This window comes from Pan troglodytes, chromosome 3 (genome assembly GCF_028858775.2).
Source record: "Pan troglodytes isolate AG18354 chromosome 3, NHGRI_mPanTro3-v2.0_pri, whole genome shotgun sequence".
NCBI lineage: Eukaryota > Metazoa > Chordata > Mammalia > Primates > Hominidae > Pan > Pan troglodytes.
Window position 1 is genome coordinate 16,690,579 of NC_072401.2, and position 27,699 is coordinate 16,718,277.

Sequence of the window (27,699 nt, forward strand, 5' to 3'; positions counted from 1 at the left end):
TCAGGCTGTTGTGCACAGCTCACAAGCTAATCAATGTCGGGTCGGGCTCTCTGATCTTCCCCATGGGGACAATGGTCTTCCAGAGTTTTTCCACTCTCACAAATCAGTCTCGTCCATAACCAGTAACTAAGGCTCCACAGATCATTACAATGATTCTCAAATGAAATGGAGGAGGAACCCTTGCAGTAAGAGCTCCTGAGGAGATTCCTTTTCCACTCCAGCCTAGAACCCTGTCCTTTCTACAGATGATGCCTACGAGGCCCAAGGACTTTGGGGAAATAAAGGCCCAGGTGAGTTAAGAACGTGATAAGTAGGTCTTTGACTTTCAGACCCGGGTCCTTTCTACACTGCTACAAAGCCTCCAGCATTAACATTATTTTACCGGCTAAAGCAAAGTTTCGGTTCAAAACAATTCTGGAAAAAAATAAGCATATAAAAAGCATAATATTATATAAACATATTATATAATATCCATTAAAAAGGTAAACAGTTTATGCATGAAGGGCCAAAGTGTGGATGAAACTGTATGAATTATCCTTACTCTGCAACCACTACAAGTATTAAAAATAATGAAATACTATACATTTACAATAGTTAATGATCTTAAACTTACCTTAAGCCATAGCAAGGCAAAGTGAGGAGCCTGAATAGTGCCAGGAAAACTCTTAAAGGAAGCAGGGTGAACACATACAAAAACGCATCCAGGCACAGAAAGATTCCAAAAACCATCAGCTGAATTTTAACAAGGAGAGAAGAAAAAAAAAAAATTTTTTTTAAATACTTGTAGATGAAAATTCCAAACAACCAGAATTTCTAAACATTATAAAAAATTAATTTCTTAAAACTTAGCCCTGGGAATAACAAATTAATAGTTCTACTCTTCAAAGAGTGAGTCTGTGCTTCCTCAGAGCCTTTGGTTTACGACTCACAAAAGAAATTACTCAAAAACAAGTTGCCCTTGACCATAGTTAATGGCACATCATCTGATGTGGCTTTCTGAGTACTTCCTCAAGCTCTAGATATTATGGAAAATCTTTATTCCTCATAATTTTGCTATTCCTGTTTATTAGAATGCTTCATTGATGGGAAAGACTGGAATATATACTGAGTTACAATATTGTTTATGTTAAAAATATGCAAACTGATCACTAACTTTAACACAATTTCATGTGCACTGAAACTTGCTGCACTCAGAAGGCCTTATTCTTAATTCCAGGACCAGCCTCCTAGTGTTTATATTTCTCCTCCTTTCTTGAGTACTTGCCATACCCTTTCTTTTTGTGGTATCATTAGACACTCTTACTTGTTAAGTTTAGGACTATATTTCACAGAAAGAGGGTGAAGTCTTTCGAGGACTTGGCCAAGTAGCCACCACTAGGCTAACAAACTCAGCTACTCATTTTAAGAGTGGCAACTTTCTGTATGTCTGACACACAATTATGGTATGATACATATGCCCTCACCACAGCATCCATGTATCTTTAGTCAATAAATTGCCCTGCCTCCACAGATTAAAATTCACAGTTACAGGCTGAACTGTGTCCCCTCTATCAAGTTCCTATGTTGGAACCTCAGAATGTAACCGTGCTTGGACATAGGGTCTTTAAAGAGGTAATTTAAGTTTCGGTCATTAGGGTGGGCCCTAATCCAGTGTGACTGGAGTCCTTATAAAAGAGGAAATTTGGACACAGGCACAGACAGAGGAGAGATAATATGAAGACCGAAGAGGAAGGCAGCCATCTGCAAGCCAAGAAGAGGCCTCAGAAGAAACTACCCCACTGACACTCGATTGCACACTTCCAGCTTCCAGAACCGCAAGATAATAAATGTCTGTTGTTTAAACCACCCAGTCTATGGTACTTTGTTATGGCAGCCCTAGCAAACGAATTCACATGTCTTTAAATGAAAGAATACACTTTATTAATTTTGGATAAAAATATCTCAAAAATATGCTACACATAATATTTGCCAGATTTCTTAATCTGAATATATAGTCCCTTTTTTTGTTTTTAACAATTTAGACTCATTATGAACAGCAGTGAAAATACGATGCTAGATTAGCATAGAGTCACGTGCGGTAGATTAGCGTAGAGTCCCAGTGTTGCATGTTTTCTTGTCTTACACACAAAGCAGTACAGCAGGAGGCTGAGCAAGGTCCATATAGATAGAGTTCATGGTCCTTTTCTATTACTCTCCTATCACTGAGAAGCCTTTCCGTCCTTGCGAGTGGACTGCTGGTTCAGTACTGAGGGTAGAAACTGCCAGAAACCTGATGTTCCCAGAAGGAGCGTTTGTGATCCACTAAAAAGTTGCAACTCAGTCTGAAAATCAGGTCCCGGATAGGCAGCCAGGCTGAAATTTAGTTCCTTCCTAGGCAGCTTCCAAAGCACTGAAGACAGTTCAGCTCAAACTGACTACAGAAAGCTTTGCAGAAGAGTATACAAGTGGGAACACACTGGGAAGTTCTTTGTGCAAAACTGAATTAAAAGTACTGAGTTACAAACTGCAGACATATAATTTTAAAATATTTTCTAAAATTCATTCTCAGCAGCAATTTATCAAAATGTACATGTTTCAAAATAATCTTTTGCTTAATTAATATCTTCAGGTACTTCTTTAAAATAAAAAGAGTTATAAGTGAAAACAATAAAAGGACAGAAATGTTCACCAGGCTCTCTGTCTCTGAGAGATCTTTTCTGGAAGGACTTCAGAAGCCTTCTACAGGTTCTGGGCAACGCAACCGGGCACTGGCCAGGTGCTGGGCTTGGGCCCTGCCTGTGCATGGCCGCAGTCTAGTACCACCCACACTCTGCAGTGAGACAAGGAGTTGGCCTGGGTTCTTGAGTGGTGGAGGCAGAGCCAGGACTTCACTCAGTCTGCAGAAAACTGAAGCACTATTTCTACTAATGACACTTTCACTCATCCTTCTGGCCTCACTCACCACTGGATTTACCATTATACACATTTTAAAATAAAGTTTAACATAAGTTTTTAACATCTGAACTTTAATGCTAAGGAAATTACAAAATGAAAATTATCCTGTGACATTGTAAGTAAACAAAATATTCACTTGTGAAAATTTCTACAACCTGCTCTTATCATATTTATTTTGAACCTAATAGTACTGCACTTAGCATCTGAAAAATATCTGCCTCAAGAGAAATAAACAAGTAAAAACGCCAGCCTCTTTCTGTGGGGAATGAAGCAGGGTTTCTTCACCTTTTAAAAAATCTATGTGTCCCTTTATGACAAAAATCTCCTGCCCTTCTTTTAGCACCATTTGAAATTTCAAAATAAATAAAATGTTATGGCTAAAATGAAAGAAGCATAATGATTTTGCAATATATCTCCTTGAATTACACTAACCATCTTCTGGAAATTCTGAATACCATCTCCTCCACCACAACCACCAAATACCACCTGCTAGTCGAGGATCGCTGGTCTAGGGTGTTAGAAAGTAGGAGTAAAGAGGCTTAGTCTCACTTTTATAAAGCTTGTGCTAAAGCTCTGGGTCTACTCCTGTAAAAGCAGAGACCATATCTTGCTTAATACTGCACTGGGAGGAAAGACATCCTCTCCAGGGAATTCACAACCCAGTGAGCTTGACACAAACCGCACACTAAGTGCCAGATGAATGATGTGCTCTGGAAACACAGGTGAAGAGCCTGGGTCTGTAAAGTGTGTGTATTTGGGGGCAGGTGAGAGTGGCATGCACACCACAGGGAAGGCGGTGCAAGAGATAGCAGAGATGTCCCACAGAGGAGAGAAGACGGGCACTAGATTTTGCCAGGCAGTAAAGAGGACCGAATTCCAAACCAAGGAAAGAGCATGCACAGGTACAATGTGAGTAGCCTCCTAGCGGTGAGGTTAGGATATAATCATTATGCAAGAGGCATAAAAATCATGTTCAGTTCATTGTTAAGGAGCTCAAATTTTCATTCTTAGGTTCCAAGGTATCCTTGTCTTTTGACTGTTTTCACTTATAGCTCTTTTATTTTAAAGAGGTACCTGAAGATGATTAGGTTATTTTGAAACATGTACATTTTGATAAATCTCTGCTGAGAATGAAGATGTTCTCAATAAACTCACATATAGGGATCAATAATCAGCAGAATGTTAAGGGGAACAGGATATCAATAAGAAAACTATAAATGACTGACTTTGAAAGCAATTACTGCAGATTCAAGGTCATCCCTACAATAAAATCATTTTAATCATCCGAATTAAAAAATTCATGCCCCAGAAAGTCTATACTCTAGGAGATGGCCAAGAAAGGGATTATCATGAGCCAAGTTCTCTTATGATAGGCAAGCTATGTAAGCATATGCAGCCATAGAAAACAAGTCAATTGATTTTAATTTGTAGGACTATGCACATAGAATGATAATGAGACTTTCTTGCTTCTCTTACTTCCAATCCATGTTGAATATTGTTATATTTTAAGCACGTGACCCACATTAACTTAATCCTCACAACAACCCACCAGGCAGGAACTATTACTTGGTATTTTGCTTGCTACAGACAGGGCTTAGACAGGGCTGTGGTGCTCCTGCTGAGAGGCTGGAATGATGCAGCAAGGCAGGAGTGCCCTCAGGGTCCCAGGGCAAGACTGAGTGTCACCTAAGGAACAGAGGTCTTAGCTGCGGCTCTAGGCTCTGATCCTACACCTTCTATCTAGGATCAGATCGACTTTCTAGGGAGTGGTCAGCACGAAGCACCACAGCAGGCTGCAGTGAGCAGAGAGGACAGTACGGAAGGAGAAGAGCCATCAGTGTGAATGATCACAGCAGCCTGACATAGGACAATGGAAAGACAGAGGAGAAATTTAAGACTGTTTCCAAAGCTGAAATGAGAGAAATAAGTGATTGATTCACAAAGATAAACATGGCCCCATGGTGCCAAGTTCAAAAATTATCTTTTAAATACATTAATAAATGTGCTAGAGGCCTAAAGGCTTTGCTGGCTTGTCTTAGAACTATCTGATGGGTCTCATATGCCCAACCTCCCCTGAGAAAATTAAGAATGGTAAGACTGTTGCAGAAAGAACGCGGAAGCTGTGGTCACCACCACCACAAGCAGGGTGTGACAAGCCTCGAGAGAAGGGGAGAAGCACCAGCCAAGGCTGCTGAGCTTCTGAGACATGTGGATCCCTACTGGCTTTCCTGCTTCTCAGCAGCCACACGGCAGGGGCTGGGGGACAAGGGGGGGGAACATCTGCACAAGGGTGTGTCACCAGCAAGAGCTGCATTATGAGAAGAATTTAGAGGGATGATTCTCTGAACATGTTTTTATGAAATCAGAAACTGACTAGGATGCCCAAGAAAACACTGCCATAAATATGGGTCTGAGTAAATACTCTCTATTAGTTTCACAATGAAATCCCAGAACTGTTTTACTGAAATAAAGGGGAAACAATAGTCATTACGTTTTCTTAACATATCCTCAAACTGACATAAAACAAAAAGGCTTTATATGACATTTTAAGTCCATTTGTTTGAAATGAACTTTTGGATTATTTTTTCCTAAATGTTAACCCCACCACAACCTTCAAAAAGGCAAAATTAAGTTACTCCGCTAGACATTTAAATCTTTCCATCTACCCTCACCATTCCTCACAGGCAAACTCATTCAATGAATCATGCACTATTAGACCTCTTGAGATGACCTAGGTACAGCCTTCTAATCATAGAAGAAAGTAAAACCCAAGAGAGATTTGATGCCTTGATCAGGCCTCAGCTATTACAAACAGACTCAAGAAGCTAAGGTTGTTGATGCTTGATTACAAATAATTCCCCTGTATGACAGTAACCCTTCCCCCTTTCAACAATAATAGTCTATGCCTAGTAATAACAATATATCAATACTTACACCTTCAATCTGACAAATTTAAGGCTTATAAAAATTTGCTACATTGGTAAGAAAACTAAGTCATTCTATTTAAGCAGTTGAATTTAATTTTTAGAAAAATGTATTAAATAGCTATAATGTACAAGGCATGGTAACAATGAAATAATGAATTGCCAAAAAGCACAGAATTACAAGGTAAAGAAAAGTCAACAGAATATTTTCATTTTAGTTTAACCAGATATGCAAGCTTACATGAACATATATAAACACGGAAAAGAATATTGCTAAAAGGCTTCATGATAATCCACAACATACATCTGACATATTTAACACAAGAAATAAATACCATGAGAGGGGAATAAGTAAATCAAATGAAGATTTTAATTTGTAGAATTAAATTATGTAATTGTAGAATTAAATAAGAATTTTAATTGTAGAATTAAATTATATATTAACTATATTCATGGAAGGATCTTGAGCTCTCCCTGCTTGTCTCATTTCCAGTCCATGTTGAATATGACTATACTAATTTTCCAGAAAGAAAGCTCTGACGGATGGCTAACCCAATAACCATTCTCAGTTCTTTTCTGTTTGTTGGAAAAGCCTAACATTCACTGTCCTAGCCTCCTTTGCAGCTGGGAATGGCTATGTAGCTCAGTTTGGACAATAAGACAGAAGTGGAAGTATTCCAGGCCACGTCTGGGAAATCTTTCAATCTTTATAAAAGGCATAGTCAAAAAAGTGGCAATGCCCACCCCATTTCTTTGTTTATATTGCAGATGTAATGCCGAGGTTGCAGCCGTCATCTTTCTACTAGAAGACAACAAGCAAGAGGACCCAAAGCCAATTTGCCAAGGATGGCAAAATAGAAAGATGAAAAGGACTTGGGTCCATGACAGCTTCATTAATCTGCTGCAACAACTGAGACCTCTTTTTTACTAGATTTGTTGAAAAAAATAATTTCCTACTTGTTTAAATGACTGTTAGCCAGCTTTTCCATTCTATACAGCTAAAAGCATTCCTAAGAAATATATATTTAATAGTCTCCTTCCATAGACTCAACTCTAAACTCTCCAGCCTGACCATTCAACATAACTGGATCTAGCCTATCTCTTTTTTTGAGATAGGGTCTCACTCTGTTGCCCAGGCTGGAGTACAGTTGCATGATCTTAGCTCAGAGCAACCTCTGCCTCTGGGGCTCAAGCAATCCTTCTGCCTCAGTCTCTCGAGTAGCTAGGACTACAGGCGTGCACTACCACTCCTGGCTAATTTTTGTATTTTTTGTAGAGACAGCGTTTTGTCACATTGCCTAGGTTGGCCAGTCTATCTTTCTTTCCAGCATGTGTCGGTGGTTTCCTGTTCACACCTAACAATTTTCCACCTCTGGATCTTCCTAGCATAGCCACCCCATCCTACAAAGCATATACGACAAAATCTCCCTCTTTTTCCTTCCTGGATCCTCGTCCCAGGTCTGTTGTCTAGGCACACTTCCCCTTCTCTAAATTCTTCATATTTTATTTGTACTATTTAAAAGCACTTGTCACGTTGTATCCTGTATTATAATAACTTACGGATCTGATATCTCCTAAGCTAGGTGTGAGTCTTATCTCTGTATTTTGCACTGCAAAAGTGCCTTCTTGGAACATAGAAAGTACTCAAAATATAGATGGAGCAAATTAATAATTAAGTGTGTAAGTGATCTTTACCTTTCTAAATTTGAATTTAAACATAGGAGGAAATTTTAGAAGATCCTATAATGTGTATTTCTTTACTATTTACTGTAGCTTTAGATTCACAAAGACGACAAAATTAGTCCTTAGACAAGGGACAATTTTGTACCTGATGCATGGTAAACTGTTCCTAGGGGACCTAAATGGAGAGCATATACTACTAGCACATACCTCCACCAAACAACGGTGGAAGGAGAGATCTGTCTGGAAGTCAATGTAGAACTGCCACAGTGGGGTGGACAAAGGAATTGGAGCTTTAATAGTATATATATCTTGTGAGGCTGTTGAATGGATTGAACGCAAACACATGTAAAGTGCCTAGGACAGTACCTGACACCTAATCCTTACATAACAAACATTATTTATTATTCACACAGAAATGGATACAAGAGGTGGGATGTAAGTGTCCAAGTCAAGGTGGGGTATGGGACAGTGAGAACTCACTCACCAGGAATTTCCTCTTTAGGAAACTGGTGCTCCCTGCCCTTGATTTCACCAAGCCTCTGGTTAAAGCACCCTGTTTCTGTTATAACTGTAGGTTTCAGGCATGTGCCCATTGAGGCCAGACTCTATAGGGCTTGGCAGAAAATGGCAGGGTGTGTTATCATCTCTCATGGCCATTGGTTATGTTCTTCATGAAAGAGATCAGCTTTACCCCCAGACAGCCTGGGTAAAAGGAAAGAGGAAAGAAGACAGCTTTCCCTAGAGGTTTTTTCTGCCTATGGTCAGCAACCCAAGAGGGCCAAGAGCCAGAAAATCATGCCCCTTGCAGGGTTAGCAAAGTCGAATTTAGTGGCAAGCAAAGCAGGGAGATTAAAAGTATAATGTGAGATAAAACTGGGACACAGGGAAATCCTAAAAACCACACCTCTCCCAATCACCTCCTGCTGTGCACATCCCAAAGATGAAAGCTATCCCTACTGCAAAGAAAAATATTACATCCACCAGAATGTAATCGGGGACAAGCAACCTTTAAATTCCTCTCACTCTAGCAGAGTAGTGCATTCCCCCTGAGTTGCTGATGTGAAGGTTGTGAAAAATTTTACATGCTTACCATATAATTAATATATAGATGAGACAACTTAGGCAGAGAATGATTAAGTGAATTGCTCAAGGACTCACAGCCAATAAACTGTGAAGCCAAGACTCAGAGTTAGACAGTTCGGCTTTAGAGATGATCCCCTTAAACACTTTGCTATCTTGCCTCTCAATTTAGAAGGCAGAGAAAGTATAGTTTAATCTCCTTGGTTGTATAAAAAAGAAAAATAAAGTTCCCAAAGTGGACTACATAAACAGCAGAAGATCTGGTACATAGAACCCAAGGGGTTGTAGGGTCAGGGGAGGACATTTATGGTGGAAGAGAAGAAATGTCTCTCAAAAGCCAATAAAACACTCCAAAATTATATACCTTTAGCTTAAAATAAGAAGTTTAAGAGTGAAAATAATGTGCTAATAATTGGAAATACTATGTAAAATATATAAGCAATTCATTTTTACTAAATGTCAAGTATAAGGTATTTATCCAATGACAATACAACACAAAAATTGGGGTTTTTTTTTTTCACATTAGTAAACAGGTTTGATAAGAGATATTAAGTTGACCTTTATCTTAAAATATAAAAATTAATGACATGTTTTATGGTGTTTGCAACCTTTGTAGAAGCAAAGTGCTCTTTAATTTTCAAGTTTCTCTTCCTGAAAAGGTTAGGTGAAAATATCATAGCATTTATCGAAAACAAGAAAAAAAATGAGTAAGATATTATATATTAGAATAGACAATGTAAACAAAAAAAGCCAATAAAAAATTATTTAGGTTATCTTGCATGTCTAGATAGGCTCTCAACTCATAATAAAAACTTTAAGTGAAATCCTACTTATAAAAAATAAAGGCCTTAAAGATATCAGAGTGAATTCATGCAGTTATGAGAGATATTTAAGCCTGGAATTAAACTGAAACCTAAAATGGCTTTCCTCTACATCCCACTTGGTTTTAGAAGTTAAGAAAAAATGCTCCAAACAGAAAATCATGATGTTCTTTTGTACATTTAGGCTACAAAGCTTCTTAAGTATTGTTCTAAGAGACTACATCAAATTTTCCCAAACAGGCCTAAAGCCTCTCTCAGGGAAAACAAAAATCATTAGAAAATTATTACAATTGTGTATGAGCAGTGTTGATGCAACTTTTCTGACATTATACATTTACATTCATACAAATGGAACCAAAGTTTCATGAAACAATACTTATTCTTAGTATAGGCAATGTTCTCTAATACTTCTTCTATTTTCTTAAAAAAAAAAATTCTGATGGCAACTTATACTGATTACTTGACCCGTTAGTGGTTCTATAGTGGACCACAATTTAGAATCACTGGTTTATACTTTAGTCTCATCAAGACGTAAGTATAAGCTATTTTCTCCAGAAAACAATTTATACTCATAATTACAAACATGAAATGCTTATTAGTTTCTGTGAGAAATCTACCCCAAAACATTGCTTGTTATTTCAGTGTTGCCTTAAGAGAAAGAAAGAAGGAAGCGTGAAACCAGCCTGTCTCTGCTGAGGTAACAAAATCAGGAGTGGATGTTGCCACTGCTCATTAGTTTTGCCACAGGAGGGGTAATAAAAGGGGTGAGACAGATACCAACCCACTTTGAAGCAGTCCCCTGGTTGTGTTCATAAAGTTTGGTGGGAGTTGCAGGCAAATCCCTGTGTCCTCCCCAGAGAAAAATGGGAGTTCATAACTACTCAGACAGACAGGAAACAAATTCCCCTGTAGAGGGCTGAGGCCAGGTGGGCAAAAGCTGATTGTGGCTGGCACTATCCTGTCCAAATACAGGCCCTGGCAGGCTGTCCTTCCCACTTCCCCTGCACTGTGTCCTCACACTTCCATCTCATGGCTTATTGCTGGAAGAAAGCTGCAAAGCAAGCTAACAGTCTTTTAAGACACAAGAACTGGTTTAATCTTTTATTTTTTTCCAAGTAAAAGAAACATCCGCCTACCCTACTCCTTTCCCCAGACAAAATCTTTGATAAATCTCAGTGTATAAGACAGAGTGTTGCTGCGCTGGAGAGGAGTGCTGCGGAGAGCCCTGCCCACTCCTCCTCCCTCCTTATCTGTAAGTCCCTCAGGCTCCCCCATGGAACTCTAGTCCTCTAGAAATGCAGGAATACAGTAATAGTTAAGCATATTTAATGATCCTTGTCAAAGGCAATCAAACCATTGCCATATTTGTTCTCTAATCTTTGCTTGCTCACCAGCTCTCTAAATCCCACCCTAATGCAGAACTCCCTACAACTTCAGCAAGTGACGCTTCACCAAGAACCTACATAAAGCAACATTTCTGAAACTGTCACTCTACATTTGGCTTTTTCTTCTATTAAACTGATAGACTATCAGAAATAGAACATCAGCCAAACCAGCTGGGTCCTTACTCCTCATTGCCTGCAGTACCTCTTGTTACTACAATGTACCAATAAATCCAGCCAACCAAACTCTTCTGATAGCCACTCCAACAGAAAGTATGATTCTAAGAAGACGACTGGACTATTACAAGATTTACGTTACTATAGAAGTATGAAAACATGTTTCAATATAGCTGAAGCTGAATTATTTCTTCTTTTCTTTTAGCAAGAAATTTTGGAATTGCTTAGACTCACCAACTCTAGCATCGCCTAGGGGAGAAGGGGCTGCTTTCCCAGCCTATTTTACTGGTCTTGATAGGATAAGGCACAGCCAAGAAATAAGACACGTGAAGATGTAGTGCTGCTGTTACTACACTCACCCTGTAATGTAATGCTTCCTGTGATAAAGATTAAACAAACCATCTTTTTCTTTGAAGAGACTGTCCTGTATGTTTATAAACATGTGGGCTTTCTGAGAAACTGAAACCTTTAAAAAGGCTGAAATTAAATAATTTATCATGCTGAATGGGGAAAAAAAAAACCTGTTTCTAGTAAAACAGAACTGAAGGGAACTAAAAGGGTACAGAAGTAGAGATTAATTCCTTACAAAAGTTATTTTGATGTAGCACACAATGATAATGATAGGCAGAAAAGTTCAGATTTTGATAGATCTATTAATATCCTATCACTGGGTCTTACACTAAAAAATGTAACTTTAAAGCTTCTTCCTGTAAGGAAATTTCTACTCCCCCAATAACATTATTTCAATTATTTAAAAAACTCAACTGTAGTTGTTGACCATTCTTTTGCATAATTAATACTTTGACATAACTTTCAAAATGATGTTTGGTAATGAAGAAAAAATAGTACCTTTTCCAATTCTCTTGGTATTCGCAAACAAGTGTATACTCTTTCTCTTCTTTCTGTATACTTGGCCTCATTATGTTCAAGGAAGTACCCTCTTGTTAGTTCAGCACTGAGGAACCTCAACAATGAAAGCTCTACAGAAAAGAAAATGACAGAAAACAAAAAGAACAGTATTTATCAAGGAACTTCCACGCTAGCTGGGGCCACAGGTAATATACATATAAAACAAAGAGACCAACATAAATGTTATCTATAATTCTATGCCTAGAACTGCACACAATGATCAGCAAGTATTTTTGAGAAAAGTATTCTTCTTTGTGGTATAACCTGAAAATGCCACAGGAATATGGAAGGGAATAATTATTAAGGGCTAGAATAGTCAGAAAAGTATTTTTCAAGAGCTCAGTCTTGGTTCTTACAGGTGATACAGTACCTGGACTGACAGACATGGAAGGAAAATCAGTAGGTGTCAAGAATATATAAAATAGAGCAATATATAGAGTCAAAAGGGAGCAAAGTCACACAACGGGCACCACTTTAGTCCAAGAACCATCCTGGATGAACTACATGGATACTGGTGCCCCAGCTCCCTTCTTAGTTTAGCCTCAGAGATCCTGCACAAACATCTAAATAATGCCGTTTCCCTACACGAAGACTTACCAACATGATACTCACAATAGTTATTACGCGAAGTGCAACCTCAACCGGATCAGAAAAACCTCCCTTTCCTTGGATCTTTCCATTCACCCGTGTTTTTCCTCTGTTCCTCTAAAGCAAATTACTCCATAGTTATCTCATCTCAGGTGAGAAAAACAAGGTCAAAGGAAGTTATTTATATACTTTCCACTCACTACAATTGGAAGCTTGAGGTGAGAAGCGAAGGCTCTGGATGCTCAACCCCACCTCTTCCCAGTGCATTACACTTCCCTGATAGCCCATCCCTTCAATGACCCTCAGCACCCCTTACTTCATCTACAGCTTCCTACTTTTACTCTGCAGGAGGTAAACTCTCTTCCAGAACGCAGGTTACCAAAAGGTTTCCAACTGTCCACTGTTCTCTTTGCTCTGAGCTGGCCTTGTGGTCCTTTCTACCAAATGTGGTCTTAATGTTCCCTCCAAAAAATGACAAGGGAGGAAGGTTGATTTCATTTATGCAGATCTACTTAAGGAGTTGCACCTTCTAGGAGTACTATGATCTAAAGCCGACATGTGAGGGGGGAAGCGTTTATAGTAAAAAATATCCTTGGCCAGGCGCGGTGGCTCACGCCTGTAATCCCAACACTTTGGGAGGCCGAGGTGGGCAGATCACGAGGTCAGGAGTTCAAGACCAGCCTGGCCAACATAGTGAAACCTATCTACTAAAAGTACAAAAAAAAATTAGCCGGGCGTGCCGGTGGGCGCCTGTAGTCCCAGCTGCTTGGGAGGCTGAGGCAAGAGAATCGCTTGAACCCAGGAGGCAGAGGTTGCAGTAAGCCGAGATCACGCCACTGCACTCCAGCGTAGGTGACACAGCAGGACTGTGTCTCAAAACAACAACAACAAAATATATATATATATATCCTTAAAAGCCCTTGGAAAGACTTAGAAGCCAACTTGACTATGGTTTTAAACAATAGGTCTACAACAGCTTACTTCCTCCAGCATTAAAACGGATTCCTGGTTCTTTGAGTATTATGTCAAGTGGCTTGCTTATGTTAGGGTTTATTCCATATATATGTGTATGTACACACATACACATACACACTTCTTTAAATACCAGATTCATAATCTGTTTGGGGAGTCAGTGTTACCATGAGAGATACCTGGAGTTGAAACAGAAGAAGAAAGCAGACTTCTTTCCACCTTTGCCAGCCTCACGCAACAGGAGGCGGCATCTATCTACATGTGTCGTACTTTCTCTTTTCAATACATTTACAGTTGAAGTCACATGGGTTAAGTGCATGCAATATGTAAACTCTATTGTATAAATTAACAGATGTTTGGATTTAAAGGACTTAGTCTAACCAAATCCACGTAGAGTAGAACTTCTGGTTAGGAACTTTCTAATATGTTCTACGCTGGCTAGAACCAGAACAAGTTCTGCTCTTTCAAGGTGAGAAAAAGAAAACCTTTTGAGTTGCAAACAAAAACAGCCAAGACTAATGAAAGATAAACAAATCATACTCAGTTCAGCCAGTTTTCCAATCAGGAAAAAAAGTATGTTTTGATTAGTTAGTATCTACAAGTATCAGTTCTTTCATGTAAAAATCGAGAAGCAACAGGACTTTCAGAAAGCAGAGGAGATTCCACATATATAATTTTTCACTGACCTTAGTGAACTCTGAATTTTGAACCCCAGAGGCCACTTCACCACACTTTCCGGACAGCAGCCAACCCTGCAGCTTCCCTGTCCCTCCATGTCACCTAAACCTGATTCAGTGGTGCTCTTCTGTCTTGAATGGCTGATTTTTCTCATCTGAGTCTCTTTGGTAGCCCTTCCTCCTGTACCCGATCCTTAAGTGTTTGCTGGTTCAGTGCTCTATTCACTACAGTAACGTGTCAGCCATCCTTTAATGACGGTATTCTCCAATATGTCCTCATCATTCTTTCTTGTATTTATTCCCTATACCTACTCTGTTTCCTACACATGCTTTGTTTCCTATAGATTCCTAACTAAAATTAAAACCATCATCAAAATCCTAAAAATCACATCTTCAGCTCTGGCTATTGAGTCATATTTCCAACAGCCTCCTCTACCTGGACATCCCATAGACACGGAAATTACCTACAAAACGAAACCAGTATCTTGCCCACTGATTCAGCACCTCTCCTGGAGTCCTGACTTCAGTTCCTGGCGTTACCAGTGACATACTTGCTGCCCTAGAAGCCCAGGGCCAATCTTGACAATCCCCTCTCTCTTCTTACCAAGGTCTACCAATTCTTCCTTTAAAACATTAACTTTTTCCCCTTTTTCCTATACTCCACCCTGGTTTAGTCCTCTCCATCTCTCTCCAGGTTATTGCAAAAGCTTCTTGATTGAGTACCATTCTTCCCATCTTTCCTCCCTTCAATGCTAACTCCACCTGGCAGCCAGTCAGCAGCTCACACAGATCAGATATGGTTCTGCTGAAACCCTTCAGTGGTTCTTCATTACCTCCAGAATAAAGTCCTACCTCCTCAGTGCGGGCCATCCCAGAACCTCTACAACTGGACACAGGCCATCTCTTTAGTCATGCTTCACACCTGCCTCCCCTGAATCTCTATGTCACAATTTTCTTTTTATACTACTTTTTCATTTCTCCCAAACATGTCAATGGGTTCACACTGCTTCTTGGTCTGAGAATCCCCTACCAATTTTCCAGGAGTGAACATGCCCAGACGGTACCCTCTCTGTGAAGACTTCCCTAAGTTTCACAGGCAGAGTCTGTCCTTTCCCCTACTCGGCTTCCACAGTACCTGCACCTGCCTATGATTTTCTGCAGGATACTACATTCATTTTCTTGTCTGGTTTTCTCATTCACCTTTGCATCACTGGGACCCAGCACATAACAGGTACTCAACAAATCTTTGCTATAACAATATACAGGTCAGAGGAGAAGAAGAAAAATCATAGAGAACAAAAACAGAATCAGACAGTGAGAAGCTAAAAATGAAATGGAAAGGGAAGTGACTAAGAAAAGAAAGAATTAGACATAAAATGGAGTGGCCAAATTTGTCTCTTTAGGAGTCAGGCAGCAAAGAACAGAACTGACAAAGAATTGAGGAAGTGATGTGAACAGCAAACTGAGCTAAACTTTCATGTGGGTGATTTGTCCCTTCTGATATGATAATTTCTGGTATTTTCTCATTTTTCTTTACCGCTGAATTTCTCTATTGAAAGATGATCTATATGAAAACAAAACTGGAATTAATCAAAATGTTCAATAGTAATGGAATTGCTTAATAAATAACAATGTACCAATATAAAACAAAAATCAGACATGACAAAAGAAGAGCATTCCAGATACTTGAGAAAAGAACTTGTGATTGTGACAGAATTGTTCTGAGACTTGGGGAGTTAGCAGGGAAGAAGTGAAAAGCTTCACTCAAGGTAGCAGCTGCTGCTGATTCAGGAGCCTCTACTCTGTATGTGTAGCTAAGTGACTGTAAAGGTAACCCAACGGGTACCTGAACCTCAAACCCCCTGAGGGAACAGGGTGTCATGATGCAGTCACAGCCAGTGAGTGCCTTGGGTTTGGGAATAAGGAGATCCTCATTGTCCACACTAAGTGCAAGGAAAGAAATTACGCAGCCCACAAGAATGCCAGCTGGGTTAAAGAGATACAGAAACACATTACTGCACAATCATTTTCAATTTTAAAAAGCAAATTAAATAAAAAGGTTTATTTGGGGCCGGGCACAGTGGCTCACGCCCGTAATCCCATCAATTTTGGGAGGCCAAGGTGGGAGGATCACCTGAGGTCAGGAGTTTGAGACCAGCCTGTCCAAAATGGTGAAACCCCGTCTCTACTAAAAATACAAAAAATTAGCCAGGTGTGGTGGCAGGTGCCTGTAATCCCAGCTACTTGGGAGGCTGAGGCAGGAGAATCACTTGAACCCCAGAGGCAGAGGCTGCAGTGAGCCGAGATCGTGTACTGTACTCCAGCATGGGTGACAAGAGTGAAACTCCATCTCAAGAAAAAGAGGTTTATTTGGAAAACTATTCTCCACAATGGTGTCTTCTCTGGTGACTGGAGATGACAGCTTTGACCATAATAAGAGTTGTGTTATGATCCACAGAAGAGCATGGGATTAGCAACCAGAGGAAGGCAGTCCCGGTACCAGCTGTCTTAAACATTAGTCCTGTGACCCTGCTCCAGTCACAGATGTCAATTTCACCGAAAAGAAAATGGAAGCTTAGAGCAGTTTTTTAATACCTGTCAACTGTTTGCCTTATCCACAGAATCATCAAAGGACTAAGACAGTATTTGTATGAAAGTATATAAAAACTGCAAAGCATGACGCAGTGTCTTCAACTACTTCATATTAACTTCACAAGTACTGTAGTATTAATCAGTTCTGGTTTGGTGGTTATCTAATGTTTATTTCTGCAATCCTAGCTCTATCATTAAAAGGTAATATGACAAATAAGTATATTTAACAACATATATCATCTAAGTAATTTTCTGTAAACATGTTATCATACAACATAAATACTGAGTGTTTTAATTACAAGTACAAAACAATACAGTGTCTGGATTCTACCTCTAGATATCCAAGAATTTTAATTATAAACACTAGTTTAGATTCTACAATGGAGAATATAAAAAGTCAAATAAAAACATAACCTATTTTGAGTGTACAGCTCTCGTAACTATGAAACAGGTTCTACTGTTATGCCCATTTTGCAGATGAAGAAACCAAGGCCCAGAGAGGCTAAGGAGATCTCCAAGGTCACACAGGAAGCAAGCAGAAAAGCCAGAATTCAAAGTCAAGCAGTCTATGGCTAGAGTGTGTGCTTTTCACCATTAGATAGCTTTGCCTATTATTGCCTCAAGTGCCTTTGTAAACAGGCCACTGCGTCACTTCTGGAAAATTAGGAGCCCTCTGTCCCTCCCCTTAACCTGTGCTCCCACTGCAGCTTGGGCTGACTTCTGTGAAGCTACACTCTTTACTAGTTGCTCCCTTACAAGACCATGAACTTTCTAAGAGCAGGCCCCATGTATCCCTATATTCTCGAAGTCCAGCCCTGCCGGTGAGTTCTGAATGTAAGGGTAATCTTTGCGTACAATTAGCGTGATGCTAATAGGCTGGGGAATGGTTTTAAATGATACATTAAAGAAATACTAACCACAACAACAAAGTTTCATAAGGTAAATATCTTGAAAGCTTTGTCTTACCTCCTTCTCACCTACTCCTGCGTAAGTGGCTGTATTTTAGGGATTAAGATCCTTCTACTTTATAGTATAAGGCAGTTTACAAAGGTCTTGCATACATTACTTCATACAATTCTTGCAACAATCATGAGAGCTAAACAGAGCAATTAATGGTGTCCATATTTTGTCCATTTTCATATTATGAAAAAACTGAGGTTCACAGAAGTTGAGAGACTTGTCCAAAGTCATTGAAAAGCTAAGTGACAAATTGGGAATAGTACCTAGTCCAGCATGCTCTCTCCCCTACATCAAAATGATCAACCATCTCTCCGACAATTATAATTTGGCTGTGATTCATGGTGAAGGAGGTAGGAGGGTACAGTGCCTCACTGCCAGAGCCATCGAGTTAGCCTCGCTGCTTCTGCTCTGCCAGGACCACTCCCACCTTTTCCTGGAGAAGGCTGCATTTCCCAGAGCGCCACTCTATCTCCAGTGCCGAGGTATACCTGCGTTTCAGTGTTTCGCTTGTTTTTATTTTGTTAAACATTGCTGTCTAGAATTCTATAGACCTATCTGAACTTATCTGTCCTATAATTTTGGCTATAGTTGACTGGTTAATTATTTAGCAAAGCCACTGTTCTTTACCTATGGGTATCACCAAGAACTCTGACAGCTAAGTACATGTTAACTTCTGTCAGACTTTTGCAGTATTTCATTCCTTCTAAGCAAAATAGTCACTCTCATTTGTTATGCCAAACATCTACCTTTACGTTTTAAAAATAAGTATTTTTCCAATAATCCAAATATTTACTTTCTGAACACTCATTTCAGTTTTTAAGATGTCAATTAATCTTAGTTCATTTATCCCAATCTTACCAGGAAGAAATATCATTCAGTAAAAGTCTTTAAAAATAGACACTTTGGGAGGCCGAGGCGGGTGGATCCCAATGTCAAGAGATGGAGACCATCCTGGCCAACATGGTGAAACCCCGTCTCTACTAAAAATACCAAAATTTGCTGGGCATGGTGGTGCACGCCTGCAGTCCCACCTACTCGGGAGGCTGAAGTAGGAGAATTGCTTGAACCCAGGAGGCGGAGGTTGCAGTGAGCCAAGATCGCACCACTGTACTCCAGCCTGGTGACAGAGCGAGACTCTATCTCAAAAAAAAAAAAAAAAAAGAAACATTTTACTATTATAACATAAACAAGTGCTTAACATTAGAAGAACTATGTTTTGTCAACTGTGAATTTTCTTTTTTTTTTTGAGACAGGGTCTCACTCTGTTGCCCAGGCTGCAGCCCAGTGGCACAATCTTGGCTCACTGTATTTTTTATAGAGACAGGGTTTCACTATGTTGCCTAGGCTGGTCTTGAACTCCTAGGCTCAAGCAATCCACCCGCCTTGGCCTCTCCAAGTGCTAGGATTATAGGTGTGAGCTACCGTGCCCAGCCGTCAACTGTGAATATGTAATATGAGGAAAATAATACCAATCATAAATCCAAATCAATTCCTCCAGCACATACGTACATATATATATACTTATATATATACTTTTTTTTTTGGAGACACAGTCTTGCTCTGTCAACTGTTGCCCAGGTGTGAGTGCAGTGGCACGATCTCGTCTCACTGCAACCTCCACCTCCACCTCCTGGGTTCCAGCAATTGCCCTGGCTCAGCCTCCAAGTAGCTGGGATTACAGGCGCACACCTCCACGCCCAGCTAATTTTTTGTATTTTAGTAGAGACAGGGTTTCACCGTGTTGCCCATACTGGTCTCGAACTACTGAGCTCAGGCAATCCACCCACCTCAGCCTCCCAAAGTGCTGGGATTACAGGCGTGAGCCACCGCGCCCAGCCCCTCCAGCATATTTTTACATGATATCATCTCCTACCACAGAATTGCTCTGTGATCCAGAACTTAAATTCAGAAAAAGCATAGTATAAATTGCTTTTTCCTCACCCCTAAAAGAAAAAAACACAATGTTTAATTATCTTCTAAGAAAGCTTATTTTAGAAATAAGAACCAAAGATTAAAAAGTATTAATTAAAAGTAATGAGTAATCATAAATATATTTATATGTTCAGTAATATGTCTAAATATATCTTTCTTAAAATAGCATTGAGCATTTAAAAAGTTGGAAAGTAATACTGGTTAACTGTTAGGAAAATATGAAACATGCATATCTCCATAGTCTTAAATAACATAAAACTTTAGTAAACTTTATTAAGGTTACACTAAAATGTTAAATAAGCTTATTAAACAGAGACACACTCTTGTACCAGGCCAATTAGTAATCAGCTTTTCTGGGACTCAATAATACAACAGCAATTCTGCCTTCCTAAGTCAAACATTAAGTAAAGAACCATTTCACACAGTATATTCAAGTTTTTAAGATGTTCGAAAAAATGTTTACAGTCTCATTTAGAGGAGTAAAGAGTAGAATATTTACACATGTATAGATGGAAAACAGGTATAAACAAAGGAGTGACTTTTTCCAAGGTCATAAGGTTATAAAGCAATGGATTACAAATGAGAATAGAATATCATTAATTTGACAGTCAATGCTATATAGGCTTTCCAGAGACTTTTTTTATGCAAGTAGTCCCCAAATTGGAACACCAATGAGCTGCTAGGATTGAATTTCAGAGCGTAAACTAAGTTAAAGTTAAAAACTGTAAAAAGCCAAGACACTGAACTGATCAAAAACCAAAATAAGTAACTTTTCATTGTTCGTTTGGTCTATATATACTAATTAAGTAAAGCAAGTGAGAATTTTAAAAGCAAAGCAATAGTTTGTCAGAAGTAGCTAATTTTACTTTGTATCTGGTTTGTGGTTACTCCAAGTAATTTCCCGGTTTTATTATTTTTATTTTTCTTTGTGAACAAATTAATTGGCTCTAGATCATAATTTTAGAATCAGTCACCCTTTAATCATCCATTTGGTTAAGTTTGGGGCCACTGGGATAACTATGTGATATAGGTGAAGACTGGTTAAATGAAAACATATTTTAATAAAAATGTATTTGTAAGAAGAAACTGACAAATTTTCAATTACACAAAGAATAAGACATAGGTAATATGAATAGTTAAAACCTTCGTCCCACTCGAAATCTTTTGAGGGTATTGCTAAAAATTCAGTTGACTTTTCTGGGTTTCATTCTTCCTGCCTCTGCTCAATCTCTAACAGAGGTGAAGCAAGAAGAGGTCTAACCATGGTTAAAGGGAGAGGAGAGAGGCAAAAGAGATGGGTAAGTTGAAGTTTTAGAAGTCCAGAGTCACTGTTAAAGGAGGAAATAAATGGGTCCATGGCACTGTACCAGTAGAAACAATATGTTCACCTATACCCGACTTCAGGCTTTCTTGTTTTACAAGCAATACCTATCCCCAAGCATCTCCAACACCTGCATTACACAGGTACTGTTTTTTCATCTGTGCTACCCTCACAGGTGCTACCCTTATTTACACCAAGCCTTCTGTTAAGTCTCCATGGTGACTAGAAGCAACCTAGATGCTTCAGATACTGAACTATCTAGTAGTGGCATTATGAAACAGAACCAAACTGATTAGGCAAGCAGTCTAAGCAAGCACAGAGTTTACAAAGCAATTCAACAACCCAACCAAGTCAAAAACACAGATTTCCTAATGCTTAGTCCAAAGTTGATTTGCTGCACTTAGATTCCTAAATAAAAATATGGATATACACAAACTCTCCTACCTAGGACTTCTGCAGATGAATCAAGTGGGGAACAAGCACAAAAACATAATATTGATTATTTGGTTTTATGTCAAAGGGAACAACAGAAGTTGGTAGTATTTTCAAGGACAGGAAGAAAATACAGAAGAGATCAATCTGCAGTTCTTGATAACCACTATATCCAGAGTTCAAGGCCAGTAACCACATATGCAACAAGGAAATACACAATGACCATTCTGAGAGAGCAAATAAAAATAGGAATGATGAGTGGGATTCCCAATTCTAACTATGTTAAAAGGTGTAAGTACTCGCATCTGAGACATGCTTCAGCCTATTGCCAGGCTAAATATAAGTCAGAACGGGAGTTCTGAGAACGAAGTGATGAGGAAAAGAAAGCTTAGACTTAATGGAGACACATGTTTAGTATAATACAATATAGAGCATATACAGCTATTCATACAGACAAATATACATATCTAGTTTCTAAACACATAAATCAACAAGGAGAGATATAAAACAAAAAATGAGCCTCAGACACCACGTTTTGATTTATTTTATTCACATGGAAATATTTGGATAAGTACCTAATATGTACATTCATTTAGGGAATTCTAGGCTGTTGGGACTGATCAACAAATGTCTTACCTGTAGGAGCCCTAAATTCCTTGTGAGAAATGATAAAGGGAACTTTGGAACTGACTGATGGTTCAGCCACCAAGACACTAAGATTATGACTTTCAAAAAGAAAAGCCAAAGGTTGCCTTAACTTGCAGGGGGATCTAGATCTCAAGAGCAGGGGTGCTAGACTCTCAGAGGCACACAAGAATATAAAAAATCGACAAGTAATACCTTAAGTCCGAGCATCTAGCCGTGGAGGACTAGTTTGATTCAGGGAGAAATGCTATCCAAATGACTCTAGGTGCTGCCACTCAAAGGCCCTCTGACCCAGGCCAGCTCCTAGGGAATCGTTTTTAAAAATTCTTAAAGGAGGGGAAGGAAGGATTACAGAGCAGGGGAAGAGGGCAGCGCTAGACTTAGCAGCCTGGGCATTGAAGAAGGACTAAAATAATTGTTTCTAGTGGGGAAACCTCTAACAAATATGGTTATCGGAGCTACAGACTGGGTGCTAGCAGTGGCAGGAGCTATGTGACTAGCAGAGCAGGGACACCGGGGAAAAGAAGGAGGGGCTTATGTGGAGGCTCAGAGAGAACACTGGCCAGTGGCTCCAGCTGAAATACTCCAGGAATTTGGAATTCTCACCTAAATCCTGATCGCCAAGGCTAGTGTGACTTGGTAAAGCAGGAGTGGCCACTGACATCTCCTCACACAAAATCAATGGAACTGGGGAAAGAACAAGGACTACCCCAACAGCTAAACCTGGAGGCATCTCCCTGATAATGACTTCCTGCAACTATGGGTTAAAAAAAATCCAGCCTTAAACATGGTGAACCATGTTGGTGAAGAATGGATACGTGGTATAATGAAGTCCATGGAAGTCCAGGTATCCAGTCCCAGAAAAAGCCAGGGAAGAAGTGTTAAGTGATACTGCAAGCTCAAGATCTGTGCTCATCAATAGGCTTCAAACAACTTCATTTCCTCTCCACGCAAACAACAAAAAAAAGGCTTTTAAAATGGTGGCTTTCCTGCAACTGAGAAATGTTTTAAAGAAAGTATAGTGAAGCCTGGCTATATCTATCTCTATTTACAACAGAGTGCTTTTAATATTCAAGTCTAAGTAAGTAAACAGACAGTTGAGAGATTTGATATTTTGTCTTACTTAGATCCTGCCAATGCAGAAAGTAAATACTCTTGGAAGCAAATGTTTAACTGAGAACTAAACCAAATAAAGTATGGTTGAGAATTTTTAAGTGGTTAATTGAAAAAGACCAAACAAGACCGTCTGTAATTTTCCAAAGATATAGACTGCTTCAAAATCGAACCTACGTCCAGTTCTGGGAATCAGCAAATCAATTAGAATCTCATCTGATCAACTTTATGCCCCTTAAGTTCTTTTAAAATTTCAGTACTCAAGTACAATCAATGATGTAATCAGCCTCACAACTTAAAGTTATTTGCATGAACTTCAGGAAATAACGGCTAACACAGCCCCTTTTGGACAACAGAAGTAATTTTTTAGTTGGAAGAAATTTAATGGAGTTATGGTTCAGTTGCTGTTTACAGCTTGAGAATTAAAACGTTGGGTTCACTCTATATTCAAGAAGACGTCCATCTCAAAACTTTTTCATTTAAAACTAATCTGTAACTGTAATATGAATACAAATGCAAGTTTTAAAAATTCTTTTAAAATGAGAATAAAAACCTACAGCTTATAGAAACTGTAACATTGTAACAATACGTTTAAAACTGGTCATTGAATGTAGGATTCATAAGTACACATTTTCTCATCTAGTAATTTTTTTGGCATGTTTCAGTTCAGGAAAAGTTCAGATGCAACATTTTATGGAGTGTTAAATATTTCTGTACTGGGCAAAACTACTGAACTTCATGGTCACTACCACACCGTCAGCTGTCTGTGAAAAATCTACTTGCAGGGCAAGTTAACAGGTTTCTATGGCTCAAGTTTGCTTAAAATACAGAACAAAAAAAGTCACCTTGGCATGAATATAATTAAGAAATCAGCCGTGTACTTCTCACGTTTGGGCTCCGAGACGTGGGAGATGCCCGCCAACCTAAGACCTTCCGAGGGCGGTGCAAGGACCCGGACAGAACTTTCCCGGCCGCAGACCCCTTCTAGGGCACACCTGGCCTGGCGCGGCCGCGGGGGCCTCGGGGCTGCGCGCGGAACCCGCCCGAGGAGCTGTCAACGGCCGCGGAGCCTCGGCAGCCTCGGCGGCTCCGCGCGCCCACAGCCTGGGGAGCCCCGGGAGGCAACGGCGGCCGCGCGGCTCGGGGGCCGGGGTTCCAAGGCGCCCCCGCCGCCCTCGGTCCCCAGTCCGCCCCTCGGAGCCCGCCACGGCCTAGCGCCGCCCGCCTCACCTGTGCGGCCCCGGCGCCTCTCCCGCCGCCGGTCGCTCTCGTAGAAGCCCAGCGTCTCTGTGAGCTGAGGCGCCGGCGGGGGCCCCTGTCCGCCGCTGCCGCCCGGCTGCTCCGCCTCGCCGCGGCCGTCCCGCTGCGGGCCGTCCACGCCGCCACCGCCGCCTTCTCCCGGGGCGGCCGCGTCGCCGACGCCCGCCATGTTCCGAGCACAACAAACTGTCCCCGCCGCCTCCCTCCAGCCTCTGCCTCCGGCCGGCCCCTTCCCCGCCTCGCCCCGCCCCTCGCCGGAGCCCGAGCCGCCGCCGCCGCCGCCGCCATCCGCGGCCCGCCGACCGGCGCGAGCCATTGGCGTCAGCGACGCGTGTGAGGCCGCTGCCGCCGCCGCCGCCGCCACGGCAGCCGCCATCTTCTTCCTGCCCTCGCCGTGGCGGGCAGCGGTTTCTCGCGCCGTGGCTGGCTCGGCCGGCCGGGGCACCGCGCCGGGCTCCATGCAGCTGGGCTGCGCGGTCCCGCAGAGCGGGCGCCTCCGGGGCTCGGGTCGGGGACCCCGCAGGAGCGGGCCGGGGATGGCGGCGGCGGGTCGGCCGTGGAGCCCCGGGGAGGCGGCCGCCACCACCGCTGCCTGCAGTCTGCGAGGTGTCCGCTGGCCCGCTCAGGGCCTCTTTTGGAGACTCGGTCCCCGGAGTGCGCCGGCGCCGCCCGCCAGGTCTTGGCACTGCTGGCGCGGCCGCGGCGGCGGGGGCCCGGCTCCAGATCACCGACCCCCACGAGCGCCGGCCCTGCATGCCCGCTATTTTGGTTCCATCTCTTCTGCATATTTATGCTTGCCTGTTACATTCCCTGGCCTCTGAGTGTCCTTTGGCAGTTTCCAAAGCATTTGGGCAAGAAGGAGCTTGGGCAGCTTCACAACAGGTGGGGACGCGCAGGGGAGGGGCCGCGGCCGGACCGGCAGAGAGTTTCAAGGGCTGGCGCGCCGGCGGACTTTCCACACTGTCTTTCGGGACTGGGGTTAGGAGACAGCCCTTGGCCACCACTGTGTCCTTACTTTGTCGCTTTACTTGGGGCTGGACCTCCCCTTTCCAGCTCTGGCGTGTGACCCCGCAACGAGCGTGGTGTCGAGACCACCACCAGCTGGGGCGGTGGGAGCGAAGGTGCCCCAGGCTCGGGGAAGGTGGAGACCTTTTCCCCGCTCCCCAAGTGATTGTTGCGCGCTCCGGTGAGGGGACAGTGGTACCTCGATTTCCCGTGTGCCAGCTTCGGGACTCAGCTGTGCTTTTGTGTCTCTTTGATTAGCAAAAGCAAAACGAATTCCTCCCCGAACACTAAGCTTCCTGGAAACTTCCCTAGACGTAAACTTGAGAACCGCATATAAATGGGCCTTGAGGGTTCTGTCGTCAGTAGCGGGTTACGTGATTGCAAACTGAGCAAGTTTAAAACGGAGTGGGCTTTGGGCTGCAGAGCCGCCTGGCATTCTGACAGCTGAGCAGGAGGCAGAGGTGAGAGTCCAAGATGGACTAAAAATGTCCCAGCAGCTGGGAGCCCAACCTCGGCCCAACCTCGTTGAAAGGAGGAACATTCGGTGCAGCCGTCGGAACCTTATTATTTATGAAACGGGACAGCTCACAGGATTACATTTCTAAGCCAATCCTGTGACCATCCTCCATGAAATTCTCTATTTTGGTTGCATGTGGTCAAAACTGAGCCTCACTGAAACAAATGAAAACAAATACTCCCGACAAATCTTAAGAATCGTTTTGAAAATCAAAAGGTGGGGAAAATGTTGTGGCTTCTGAGCTTTCTTCAGCCCATATTCTATTATTCTCTGATGTTTCATGGTGTAAAATCATACCCATTCCGTTATGTATTGATTGTCAAGAAGGAAGTAGGCTTTTATTGCTATTTTTATGTCAGTTTCCATTTACTGTCTCACCACATTTATTGGGTTATTGCCTTTGCCTTTGACTCAACAGGAGCTGGAAGGGTAGGAATCCCAAATTCTGTTTCCTAAGGCAGCCAGTTGTCAGAATGGACTTTCCTCATTTTCTATTATGAGGCCTGAGGAAAGACATTCAGTTCCAAAGGCTGTGCCTATCCTTTTAAATAGAAGAGAGAGGGCCCGGCACGGTGGCTCACGCCTGTTGTCCCAGCACTTTGGGAGGCCGAAGCGGGCGAATCACGAGGTCAGGAGTTCCAGACCAGCCTGGCCAACATAGTGAAACCCCGTGTCTACTAAAAATACAAATATTAGCCGGGCGTAATGGCGGGCGCCTGTATTCCCAGCTACTCGGGAGGCTGAGGCAGGAGAATGGCTTGAATCCGGGAGGCGGAGGTTGCAGTGAACCGAACCGAGATCGCGTCCCTGGACTCCAGCCCGGGCGACAGAGTGAGACTCCGTCTCAAAAAAAAAAAAAAAAAAAAAGAAGAGGAAGCAGCCGTGCCAAAAAAAAAAAAAAAAGAAGAAGAGGAAGCAGCCGTGCCAAGGCTAGGTACTGCCTAAAGAAGCGGGGGAACAAATTGGAAATGTGGGAATGCGAATGTGGGCAAGTTGAGGAACTTGTAGCTTCTCGTCGGTTGAATCTTTTCACTGAAGCTGCTTTATTATATCTGACATGTGAAACTACACAATTTCAAACAAACCCATATTGAAGTCAACATACAAAAAAGCATTTAAAAAACAACCATTAGTAAAAATAATTTTTTCAGTTAACGCTATTCTTCCCTTGTATAGGTGTTGATAATCAGATAATCAAATAGCTTATTGCATATGGAAAGTTGTTTTCTTTGAGTTAATTCAACATATTGCAACTTAGTTAGAATCCAGGAAAATAGTATTTTCAAATGTGTATTTGGAATCTTCAAAATACTAGGTTACAAATTACCTTAAAACAAGAAATATTTATGCAGCATAGAAGAACCAGCAGTTCTCTGAGGAAGATAAATAGTTAAAATATCATAATGCACTTTATATCAGTTGTAAAAAGAAAAATATACAGGCTTAGATTTATGGTATTACCGTTAGAAAAACAATATGAGTATTTAAGAAATATAGCAACCCTAGCCATTAAATAGGCATCAAATAACATTCTGAATTAAGTTATAAGATAAAACCAAGATTTGGATGACAATGACAATATTGTCCATCATTGTTATCCAAATCCTGGTTTTATCTTATAACTGGTTTTAGGGGCAATTATAGTGAATTGCCCCTAAAAGATGTTTGAAATTCGTTCCATACACTTTTCCTGAATCAACGTAAGTATTGATTTCACAAACAATAAGATGGTGTGCTGTAGCATGTCATCGCACTAGAAAGAAAAAAAATACTCC

At 41.2% G+C, this 27,699-nt stretch overlaps 1 protein-coding gene and 1 pseudogene across 4 annotated transcripts in view; one reads left to right on the forward strand and one right to left on the reverse strand.

The window, feature by feature from the left end:
* Positions 1-25,672, reverse strand: part of TAPT1 (transmembrane anterior posterior transformation 1) — a 66,203-nt gene extending 40,531 nt beyond the window's left edge. Inside the window, exons 1-3 of one of the 4 annotated variants that reach the window (XM_016951383.4) lie at positions 25,418-25,672; positions 11,851-11,981; positions 614-732 (exon numbers count right to left, since the gene is read on the reverse strand). In XM_016951383.4, the coding sequence (XP_016806872.1) occupies positions 614-729 (116 nt within the window). In that variant the 5' untranslated portion in view covers positions 730-732; positions 11,851-11,981; positions 25,418-25,672. Of the gene's footprint in view, positions 1-613; positions 733-11,850; positions 11,982-12,522; positions 12,616-24,372; positions 24,706-25,417 lie in introns of those variants that run through there. The other 3 variants (XM_054682794.2, XM_009447401.5, XM_003950291.5) reach the window with 3 other exon arrangements.
* Positions 24,739-25,800, forward strand: LOC134809869 (uncharacterized; annotated as a pseudogene).
* Positions 25,801-27,699: the final 1,899 nt, after the last annotated feature.